Below are 12,256 nucleotides of genomic sequence, written 5' to 3' on the forward strand. Positions count from 1 at the left end.
ATAAACTACTCTAAGAGGACTTTGTTGTTATTGATTTTATTGCTAAAGTTTTTTATTGGAAAGTTAAGTTCCACAAAAGCCATTTGTTTATGTTGTTGCTGCTGAGACTTTATGCAGTAATATATTTATTTGTTTCAGCTTAAAGCTCGATATCTACTGTCTTATCACTCCATTTCCCCAGCAGTTCTTACTTTACAGAATGAACGCAGCTTTGCATTATGCAGATTACACCTGTGAAGGGCCATCTAATTAGATTTGTCTACCCTGGCTAATAAAAGTGAGAAAGAGACCGTACAGTTTAGCTTATGGCTCAAACCGAAAGCGATATTTCTTCACTATGGCGGTTTGCAGAGGGTTATGGCTAGTATCACGTCGTGTAATGGCATTATTAGGCCGTGATCACTGTGAGTGATAACAGAGACACACAGCAGCAAGTGACCCCCCGTTCCCCGATGATTCTCTTAATCTTATGCCATGATAGCTATTAAGGAAATTCATTTAAGCAGCTCGGGTGCCAGCCGGCTTTCTGTAAAAATGACTTTAATTGCTGTGAGTTATCGCCATGTGCTGATGTAATCGTGCTCACATCTTAAGGGGGGTTAACAAGTCTGACAAATTGATATAATACCAATGCGCTTCTTGCTATTTTAATGATCTTCCGATTCCTCTTCTCCTAGGGCATAGATGCTCAGATTTTTAACCGCTGTTTAATTGCACCCCTATCCTTACATGCACAATGCACAGTGCGTGAAGCTCTGGATTATACTGCAGTCCCTGTTTAGCTCCGCTGTGATGGCCCTGCGGTGGGGTATCGGTGATTTATGGACAATTATAGTCTTTTTTTTGTGGAGTTAAGAATTTGTGTATGTGTGTAAAGGAGAAATGAGAGAGGAGGCAGGCTGGTTTCCAGCTGTAGTTGTCAGGCTGGTACTTTTGGTGGTTGAATCCTCTGGGAATTCTCCCTGTGCAATCAATCCATCTCACAGAGGTTCGCTAAACACGCCTAGCAAAATTGTGGCATAATTCATAGCAAAACAAACCCAGAACTGTGAAATGATGTCCATATTACTGTTACTATTGCATACTTGAGGTTAAGGGGCTTTGTGCGGACTGAGATTTGCTGTTATGTTAAAGCCTCGATTTTAGCCTGGTATGAAGAAAATGAACCAAAAATGATTACGTTGATCCAATAAGGTCAGGTTGGACATATTTTTAATTGCTTTACACTACAGCTTTATGAATAAAACGGCAACCGTACATTTGTGTAACTGTCTGTATGTGTGTTTAAGGTCACACAAACGGGCCTAACCTGTTGTGATGCTGCAATCTGCTGAAACCAGTCTTGGCTTGTGTTAATGAAGATATTAGGCTGATTCACACCAATCTGACAAACCCCTGTGCATGACCATTTTTAAACATGCATAGATTTTCCGGTTTGGACATTGAGTATTTTTGTGATTTATGGTCATAAATGTGTATGAATTTGTAAAATAATGCAGTTATTTTATCTTGATTGGCTAAGGTTTAACCTTCATTAAATTTAAATAAATATTGTTATCATATGCTCACTCATTAGCTCACATTACTTCTTTAATGGAAGATAAGAAAAATGAAAAAATATAGGTTTTTTTCTAAAGTTAGTCATTAAAGGCGGAGTGCACACTGTTTGAAAGCCAATGTTGATATTTGAAATCACTTAACAAACACGCCCCTACCCCAATAGAATCTGGACCTTCTTTTGATAGACCCGCCCCACACATACGCAACCCCGGCAAGGATGTCGGTTAGTAGACACGCCCCTTACTGCTGATTGGCTACAAGTGTGTTTTGGTAGTCGGCCCGACTCCCATTTCCAAAGTGTTTTTCAAACATCGTGCACTCCGCCTTTAACATTCGGCTTAAAATTTAGAAAGTTAAAGGGGCAGTTCATCCAAAAAAAAAATTGTCATTTACTTACCCTCATGTTGTTTTAAATCTGTATGAGTTTCTTTACTCTGCTAAATGTGAAATAAGATATTTTATATAAATTATGGAAAGCACACAGTTGAATGTAGATATTGACTTGCATAGTATTTGTTTTTACTACTATGGAAGTAAATGGGTTCTGTCAACTGTGTGCTTGACATTATTTTTTTTAAATATGTTTCTTTGTGTTCAACAGAATAAAGACTCATACAACATGACGGTGAGTAAATGATGACAGAATTTTCATTTTTGGTTGAACAACATCATGATGAAAACTATTTGCTTAAGACTTCAATTCTATATGTGTTTTCTTCTCAAAATAACAAATGCAAATATGCTTAGTTGGTGTGTTGTAACGATGTGGTTAATGAGTTGACAGTGCTCTTGGTGTTTAGTTTATATGGGTGTCAGGAAGGAAATGTTGGTCTAGATAGACTGTGGCTCTATATCGAGAAAGAGAAAAAAGCTGGTTGGCAGGATACTTTGTCTGAACTGTTATTAGTTTCATTTAAGATATTTAAACAGATGTCACCCATTTTCCTGTGTCCCTTTCTTTCTGTTTCTCTTTGTAAATCTTCATGCCTTTGGTTCATGCCATTGGTTACATTTAGTGACAATTTAGGGCATGTTCACACTTGTTGGTTCTCTTGGTTCTTTTGAGCCAGATCATAAAAGGGGAAAAAAACAAAGTCTTGGCTCGCTTTGCATTTGCATTGGCATTTTTTAACAGTAAACAAAAAATACCAAAGCGTATGGTCGGCTTTTATGATGTGAATTTCTTTGATGTGTCGTGTTCAATGACTTCCAAGTGAGATCACAACCTTAAATCCCTCCTAACCTAAAAAATGCACTTTTAAATGTGTTTCTATCAAACAATGAGCCGCCTGTGTGTGTGCAGAAACATCCTTTTTTTTATACAAATCCATCTATTCTTCTTTGTGTAATCTCCTTTAAACTGCAACAGTCACACAATACTGTTGGGGATTCTCTATCAATGTGATGTTTTATTTATTATGAAATGCTTTCTTTGTCCTGTTTTAGGGTGGCAACCATGAGCAGGTCACCTTCATGACGAATCAGCAGAAGGTCGCATCAAAAAGGAAGACGCATATCATTGTTGGGGTCATTGTTGCTCTGCTGGTAGTGGCCGCTGTGGTCGGATTTCTCGTGTGGCTCTTTCTTGGTACAAAGGTTTACTTTTCACCATAAAACAAATATACGTCAAACTATCGTCATGCTACACCAGGGGTTCTCAAAGTTTACATTCAAAGGTCCAAATATGAATTCTTATCATTTTCATTGGTCCGGAAAAACTTTATGTAAATCATTTGTTTATATAACAAATCAACACAAATAGTTTGGGAAAAACATTAGTGTATTTTGCATTTAAAGTAAAAAAAATTTTTTAAACATAAACACAAGAATAATTCCAAAAGTAACCAGGTGAAAAATACAGAGCAACCTAATTACATAAAAAATGTGTGGTTGGTATGCAGAGACACTGACCAAAATTAGGGGTGCACCTATAAATTGGCTTATGATTCTTGCTATGCTTTTCAATGAATAACGGTGAAATGCCGCTACATCCAAAAGTCAGGGGGCGCTCTCGGGCAGAAACTTAACATGCGAAGAATCAGCGAAGAACCAGACACACGCAGCTCCAGGAAATTTCTTAAGGATATATTTATATTGCTGTTCTTCAAACCTTTTCAGGTATTTTCATGATAATAAAGAATATGTATACAGATTATTGACGAGTGTTGCTTTTTCAAATGCATGTTTTAAACGACTCAAACCAACAGTGATTTCAGATTGATAAGGACTTAATGATCAAAAGCCGTAGTACATGAAGTAGCTGTGCATAATATCTGGGTGTGATGGCTACAGCGTCACGCAGGAAATTTTTAAATAACTCGTTTTATTTTCGGACCAGGAATACTCTTAAATCTAAAAAGAAACAAAACTAAACGAATGGTTTACAAGTTTAATATGCACATTTATCAATCACATAGAAATTAATGCACTTGTAATATGAAGTGGACGCGGGTCCGGATCAAGTTCCCGTCGGGTCCGGATCCGGACCGGAGTCCGGACTTTGAGAACCCCTGTGCTACACCCATTGATACTTACAGTACAGATTGCCCCCACTCTTATTTTTGGCAAAATATTAAATACATTTGCAGTTACTATGGATAAAAGCATCTGTAAATGATTTTATGTAGATGCAATGATGTTATTTTGTCATATGTCTACTACAAAATAGAAATTGCACTGCTGCTGGTCTATGATATTACTGCATATCAATATTATTATTTTTTCTCAGTCAGGACTAAAGAATTGGAAGACACCTCCACCATTCAGAAACGGGTCCCGTCCATGCTGGTTTACAGCGGACAAATTAAACTACTTAAACCCGAGTACAGCTCAGTTTATGACAACCCGGAAAGCCCGGAATTCCAACAGGTGGCGAGGGATCTGCAGGGAATTGTGAGTGTTGAGCACATAAACACATGCAGCTTACAGAAAACATCTGTTGTAGGTTTGTTCTGTTGTGTAAAGCAGAATAAAGTGATGTTCAATGCCAGTAATAAAATGCAACTAACCAGTTAATCAGGAGTCATAAAGTATCAGCTTGAAAAAGCGATACAGCGGGGGAAATAAGTATTTGACACATCAGCATTTTCTAAGTGGGCTATTTGCACAAAATTTCCACCAGATGTAGCCATCAAGCAAAATATTGAATCCAAACAAAGAAATCAGAACATTTAAGTATACAAGTTGAGTCATAATATATAAAGCTAAATGACACGGGGAATAAGTATTGGACACACTTTATTTAATACTTTGAAGAAAAGCCTTTGTTTGGTGATTACAGCTTCTAGACGCCTCATGTATGGAGAGACCAGTCGTCTGCATTGCTCAGGAGTGATTCTTCCACACAAATTTTCTTTAAATCTTGAAAAATGCTGATGTGTCTTATATTTATTTCCCCGATGTAAATGAACTCTTCCCATATTTTTGTTATTGTGCTGTGCTTAAGTGTTCTGCCTATGTAGAGACAAACTAAGGTTGCATGACCCCTGAGGGATGCTGACTCAATAGGCAGCTGTCTATGTAGGCAGCGAGGAAGCTTTCCAAGTTTGCTGACAGGAAACGACAACAGCAAAGTTTAGGGCAGCTCTGATGCTACACAAAGCTGATATGAAAGCTATAGATGCCTGCAAGCTGATGGTGGAGAGCGACAGCCCATTCGTTTGTACCAGCTGTCATGTTGTTATATTATGCAAAGAATCATGACAAGGATCCCGGCTATTCTTAGACAAGGCAACCAGGACTTTGTTTTTTAGTCCTTATAGTCCCTCTGTAAGGCAACATCATCTTCAGCATGTGTGACGATAGATGGGGCTTTATACTAGCAGGCCTATTACTGTTTGATTTAGTTTACAACCATCTGTAGCTGTCAGGTTAATCTCAGTGAACACGTTCTGTCAAATGTGTGTGTTTTTCACCAACAAGCATCCAGTTAGGGGTTAGTTGCAATGTAATGGTTTAGTCACATTGCAGGTTGATTTATGGGTTAATCACGGAAAGAAAGAATTTAGGCCAAAATCAAAAGGAAAATGAGGAATTGTAGTTCGCATAAAATTAATAAAAGCCTATTTTTTTTTCATTTTAACATGGGTATGACATGTAAGCACCCCCCCCCCCCCCCAAATCTCATTGATGATATTATAATACAGAAATGAAAGTCATCTTCTCTGGACACAATGATTTATTATTGAAATCAGTTTTATTAAATTGAGATGATCCCATTATTTTTATATTACAGCTATGAGAATTAGTTTTTTATATAACAGTAGGCTACTGTGTGTGGTGTGTGTGTGTGTGTGCGTGCGTGCGTGTGTGTGTGTGTGTGTGTGTGTGTCATAATTCAAAATGCTTAATTTTCTGTATATAAAATACAATTTCTTAAACATTTTGCGGTTTAAATATTCCTCACTTTTTTGGATAGTTGCTGTGAGATTTATGTTATGCATGTTTTATTGTTTCTCACATAATATGTAATATATTTCATTGTTGCACAGTCACTGCAGTAGCAAAGGCTATGAAGAAAGATTAAAAAGAGGGTTCAGATGTTAAACATCTCTATAGACTAAATATGACCTCATTTATCTTACTGATTTTGATCAGTGTGGCCACAAAAGACACTGATCAGATTGCTATTTTCTTTTCATCACAAATGTTTTTGCACTGCATATCTTTGATTATCTATATCAATATACTGAGATCAATCACAAATAATGCTCTGTTTGTTTGCAGATGAATGACACGTTCACCAAAGATCCGTTCCTTTCCAAATATTACACCAAGTCAGTCATCACTGCATTCAGGTACTCTTTAGCAATTCAGATTCAGTTTTATATTATGCTGTCTTAATTTAAGAGCTATAAAAAATATATATATTTTTTTAATTAAAGAATGTGTCACCATTTTAATGCTTAGTGGTTTCTTTGATGGAGATTAATAACAGTCTCATGGAAACTGTGCAAATATTCCCTTATTAGAATATAAATTATTCATTTCTAACACTATTAATGAGGGTTGAAAGGCAAGCGTAACTATTACTATTGCATAGAATTGCTGTTCAAATCCTTAACCGCAAGTATAGGTGTTAAACTTTGGCACATAACATGCTGACATGAATGAAACCTTAAATTGTTATTTTTCTAATAAGTCAGGTTTGAGAATTTCACTCGGCATATATAAAGCTACTGTGCTGTTTTGGGTTTAGCCAGATTGTAAAAACATATATAGGGCTGCAACTAACTATTATTTTCATAATCAGTTATTATTTCAAATAATCGACTAATTGAATTATTGCATGAAAACATAAATTTTACTCAATTACATTTTTTCACTTATTATAGCTAAATAAGGCACTAAATTGTGGTATTCAAGTGTAGATGTGTACTTTTAAAAGTGCAAAAGCCACACACTACAGAGATTTACTTGTATAAACTTTTTGATTTTAATATTTTAAGCCTTAAATAAAAAGTTTGTGCAGCTTTAAATAGTAAAACATCATTAAATGTAAAAATATAAATAAACAAAACAAATCAAGTCTTCATGGATTTGCTCCTTCATGGAAGGAGATTTTGCCACAGATCAATAAACTCATTTTAATCTTCAACTTCAGACCTTGCTGAGAATGAACATCATTATTAACAAATTAAGTTATTATGAGATATAAATGTGATATGCATGTGTTTTACAGTAATGAAAACCTGGATTTTCCCCTTACTTTAAAAAGGATGCTTAGTTTGTGGTTCATACTATTTTAATGAAAACCCAACAACAGTTATACTCGCTTATTAAAGGATGAATTTAAACCTTTATTAACCAGCGTTCGTCTTCCATCATTTCCATGTCAGGGTTGCCAGATCTGTATAACAAAACCAGCCCAATGGCCATTTAAAAATTGGTCCAAAAGCATCCCAATGACTATTTACAGCCTAAATACCAACAAATAATGATCAAATCCTTCCATCTCTAACCCGCAGAAAAACATCCACCTGCAGAAACAAGTTAAAAAATAGCCAAATTCAGAACTCTGCCGAAAGGCCAAGGACCTGGCAACACTGCCTTGCTTTTAACCAAGCTGGTTGTGCAGTGAAAAGAAGCAGCGCCTGATTTTCATTTATTTTATTTCATTTCATTTATTCATTTATTTTTTGGGACAGTGCACATTAATGAACAATCCAACATTTTTGTACAGCCAGGTTATAGCATAAATGCTAATAATGTGCAGCTTGTGTTGTATGAAGGTAACAGGCCTGACTTTGAGTGGACAGTTTGTGCGGTCCAACGTTGGTGCGGGAGCCTGTAACGTCACAGACCAACTAATCTAACGATTTTATCGTCCTAATAATATATATACCAATATCTTTGTCAAGCACTACTTTTCTTTGAAAATATACAACAATGTTTTTGGTTCTGATGCAGTGACGGATTAACAGCTTATCACTGGAGCCAGTTTGACATCCCTGAGACGGACCAGGAGATTGTCCCAGAGCTGACTGAGGATCGTGTGATCGAGGCTCTGCGGAAGAACATTCGGCAAGGGAGCAGACGCACAGGCACCGTTGCAGTCACTGACACAGACATCACTGCTTCAAGTAAGATATATTTGCTTGTTTTAAAGAGGGAACAGAGGATGAAGATCACAATGGTTTCCACAAATTACAGTGTTGTCCCGAATGCAAGACATTTTTTCCAGATGGGGCCAGTGACAGTATGGTGTACTGGCCCGAGCATCTCTCACCCTGGTCCCAGGCCATCAGGCAGTCCTTTATGTTAAGCCATGCAATACTATTTTACACCTGCAAAAATATGGTAGGTGGCGCCAAATACACATAAAGGTAAACAGGCTCACCTGGACTGAAGCAACCTGATAAATTACAGTTGTTTAGCAGTTAACTGTTATTAAATCCAGATGGACTGCAGGTTATATGGTACTGTATGCCATATTAAAGAATGTGCGGAACCAAACTGTTCCCCTTTGACATATTAGAAGTGTTTTTAAATTAAAGCATTTTCTTTATAAGACAAGAGTAGGTCCTGAAAAAAGCATTTTTCTTTGAAAAGAAGGGTTGTCTTATAATCGGGGTCATCTTATAATCAGGACAATACAGTACTTGAAATGTACTAAAACCTTTCATTCTATTGTGCAGCAAAAATTTTTCTTATGCAGTAAATTCTGCTCTTCCCTGTATAGATTTATGGGTGCTATTTTATGCCGTGCCCTAAATAAGTAGTTCAGGGGTCTCCAACCTTTTTGTGAGCAAGGGCTACCACAATGGATAAAACAATCTGGAGGGCTACTGTTTTGAGATATTTTTTATATTATTTATTTATTTTATTAATGATAACATTTTTATAATTAGCTTGGCTTCTTTTATGTATATGTAGTAATAGACTAAATTTTTTTTTTTTATTTATTAGAATGTGCTTTTCGGGCACCTCTGTGCCCATGGGCACCCTGTTGAAAACCACTGTAGTATTTATCTAAAATCTGAAACTGTCTCATAATTTACTCATCCTCATGCTATCCCAGATATGACATATAGCACATATATCCATCATTAGACCTGATTTTTCAGGTGTTTAATCAGTGTTCCTTATTTTGGTTGGTTTGCATCTTTATTGGTTTGAACCACAAAACACGTGATGTCCATTTCAGTGGTCTGAGAGGGGTTAACGTATTATCACGTATCACGTATAATGAATGTCTTCTTGAACAAAAAAGTGGTATGAGGGTTTGGAAATTATATCGTTTTTATATATTGGTGAACTATACCTTTTTAAGTGGTCATTAAATTTTCTATTTTATAAGAGGCCATTGTACTATGAAAGCATATTATTTTAGTCTGACCGGTTTGTGAAGCACGTTTCTTAAGTAGATTGGTTTTTTAAACCTGTAATTCAGGCTTTTGCAAGAAAGCTGTTATTGGATGGACCCGTGCAAATCACACTGAGCAAGTCAGAAATCTTACAGAGCGATTTCAAGAGCAGCAAAGTGCCATTGATCATTAAACATGCAAAACAAGCATTTGCATAGAAGTCTTGACAGCACAGCAACAGTAAAAGCGCATTTATTACTAAGACTCAGAATAAAGGGGTGGAAAACTAAATTTTTACAATTTTAACAAAATATGCACTGTAGATCCTTGACCTATTTGATTGCATATTTAATAATGATAATTTAGAATCACTTGGTAGCCTGCAATGCACTGTGTTGCCGCCTCTGCTGTGCAGATCAATGCAGCAGAGTAAATCTCTCTCTTTCTGAAATGAAGCTGTTACTCTCTGTTCCTCTCCTGTCCCCATTTGCATCGTGTACATGGGAGCACCAGGCCTGATTGACACCCCTGCACCGAATAACGTCTCCACACAGAGACCTGTGTAACTGTGCTAAAGTAAAAACTGTATTTGTGAACGTTGGAGATGGAAGGGCAGGAAGAACAGAATGGCTGACAGGCTTCTGCAAAATGGAAGGAAAAAGGACATAAAAAGTACAGCATGAGTCATTTTTTCTCTCTCTCTCTCTCTCTCTCTCTCTCTCTGCAGCAACAGACCCTCGGATGGCCCGCGAACCCAAATCCAGTGAGTAAAGTGTGTCCCATTTCAGTCACCACTGCGCTGTAATTTTCCACCTGGGTTGTCGAGCTCTTTCCTGTCACTCATTGAAAAATGCCTGCCCGCCTCCATCTCACGCTTTCCCTATCTCTCTTTTTTTCCTTACACTTACCTGTCTGTGCACAGCAGTGCAGGAAAGTGAAGGAAAAAAATTTCAACCTCGGAAACTTTTTAAAAATGCTGCTTTTCAAGTATCTGCACCTAGATGTTGTTTGTTTTTTCAATTTAAAATTAAATCCAAATTGACATGACTTGAAAATGTACCTGAAATAGTGGTTACACTTTAGCATACGTTTATATTTGTTACCCTTAGCAAATGCATTAGCTACTGCAACATGCACTAACAGTGAGCAATATAATTTTTCAGGTATTATTAATCTTTGTTAATATTAGTTGTTTTCCAATTCCGATTGTTTATGTTAGTTTATTGTGTATTAACTAATGTTTAGCATGAACTAAGATTATGTTCATTGTTAGTATATTATGCATTACCTAATGTTAAAGGAACATTGCACTTTTTTTTGAAAATATGCTCATTTTCCAGCTCCCCTAGAGTTAAACATTTGATTCTTGCCGTTTTGGAATCCATTCAGCTGATCTCCGGGTCTGGCGCTAGCACTTTTAGCATAGCTCAGCACAATCCATTGAATCTGATTAGACATTGCACTAAAAATAACTAAATAGTTTCATTATATTTCCTATTTAAAACTTGACTCTTCTGTAGTTACATCGTGTACTAAGACTGACAGAAAATTAAAAGTTTCACTTTTCTAGGCAGATATGGTTAGGAACTTTACTCTCATTCTGGCGTAATAATCAAGGACTTTGCTGGTGTAACATGGCGGCAGCAGGCGTGGTGATATTACGCAGTGCCCGAAAATAGTCCCCTGCTATTGAAAGTAACCACTGCAGGTTATTTTTTTTGTGTGATGCTAATGGTCTAATCAGATTCAATGGATTGTGCTGAGCTATGCTAAAAGTGCTAGCGCCAGACGTGGAGATCAGCTGAATAGAATCCAAAAAGGTAAAAATCAAATTTTTAACTCTAGGGGAGCTGAAAAATGAGCATATTTAAAGTGGAGTGTCCCTTTAACAAATACTTAAATGGTAGACTCTTCACCATTGAAGAGGTGTCTCTTAAGAACATTGTTTCTTTAAATTTTTTCAATGTCAAGACGTGATTTATGTTTTCCTATGTTTCTCAGAAGAATGCTTTCACACTCTTGAGGCTGACACCACCGAAAAGAACTTTGTGTCCCCTAACCATCCCAACAGATACCCAGCCAAATCCAGATGCCAGTGGCAGATTCGGGCCCCTAAGGACCACGCCATCCTTGTCAAGTTTAGGACTTTCCACGTGGAGGATGACTGTAACAATGACTATGTGGCCATCTACAATTCTCTTAGTCCAGACAGCACTCGGGCCATCACAAAGTGAGTCATGGGATAAAGGGGTAGTTCACCCAAAGATTGTTTTTTTTTAGCCTTGTCAATTTCTTTTTCTACAAAAACAACTTAGTTTATTGAGTCTAATAGTTTATAACAGTGGCATTTTGTAGGCACCTTTTGAATGACATTTGTGACCCAGCTAAAATCATTTTCTTATGATTTATTGTTTTCTACATACAATCATCCTACATAATGTGAAAATATAACCTTTATATCTTTAATATTTACTAAGTAAGGTCAATGATTGAATGGGTCACATTTGTGGAACAAATATCAAAAGCGGCCAAAGGGGCATGTAAGCCAATTCCTCCAGTTTTCGCTCTCAGTACATTTTTTTTATCCACATTGATAGATCAGACCAATGCTTGTTTGTATAAAGACTCCTAATCATTTACGATTTAGTTGTACATTTTAAAAGTCAATGACTAGTGATAGGACAGTATGTTAAAGTGGCCGATATATCAGCCGATATTTAGATTTTTTTTATTATCTGCATCGGCCAGAAAATTTCTCTCTTACTTAAATTAGATTTTTTTATAGTTAAAAAGACACACCGTGTCACTCAATGTAAAACCAAAGTCTGACAGACAGTAAAATATCCAATAATTTTTCATTTTTTAACATGACGTTACATTGTGTCACACAC

At 36.7% G+C, this 12,256-nt stretch overlaps 1 protein-coding gene across 2 annotated transcripts in view; it reads left to right on the plus strand.

Moving 5' to 3' along the window:
• Positions 1-12,256, plus strand: part of st14 (ST14 transmembrane serine protease matriptase) — a 43,450-nt gene that overhangs the window by 12,947 nt on the left and 18,247 nt on the right. The window contains exons 2-7 of one of the 2 annotated variants that reach the window (XM_065280648.2): positions 3,007-3,148; positions 4,289-4,452; positions 6,286-6,356; positions 7,969-8,141; positions 10,093-10,128; positions 11,370-11,595. In XM_065280648.2, coding sequence (XP_065136720.1) covers positions 3,007-3,148; positions 4,289-4,452; positions 6,286-6,356; positions 7,969-8,141; positions 10,093-10,128; positions 11,370-11,595 — 812 coding nt within the window. Of the gene's footprint in view, positions 1-3,006; positions 3,149-4,288; positions 4,453-6,285; positions 6,357-7,968; positions 8,142-10,092; positions 10,129-11,366; positions 11,596-12,256 lie in introns of both variants that reach the window. The other variant, XM_065280647.2, reaches the window with a different exon arrangement.

This window comes from Paramisgurnus dabryanus, chromosome 8 (assembly GCF_030506205.2).
Source record: "Paramisgurnus dabryanus chromosome 8, PD_genome_1.1, whole genome shotgun sequence".
Lineage (NCBI taxonomy): Eukaryota > Metazoa > Chordata > Actinopteri > Cypriniformes > Cobitidae > Paramisgurnus > Paramisgurnus dabryanus.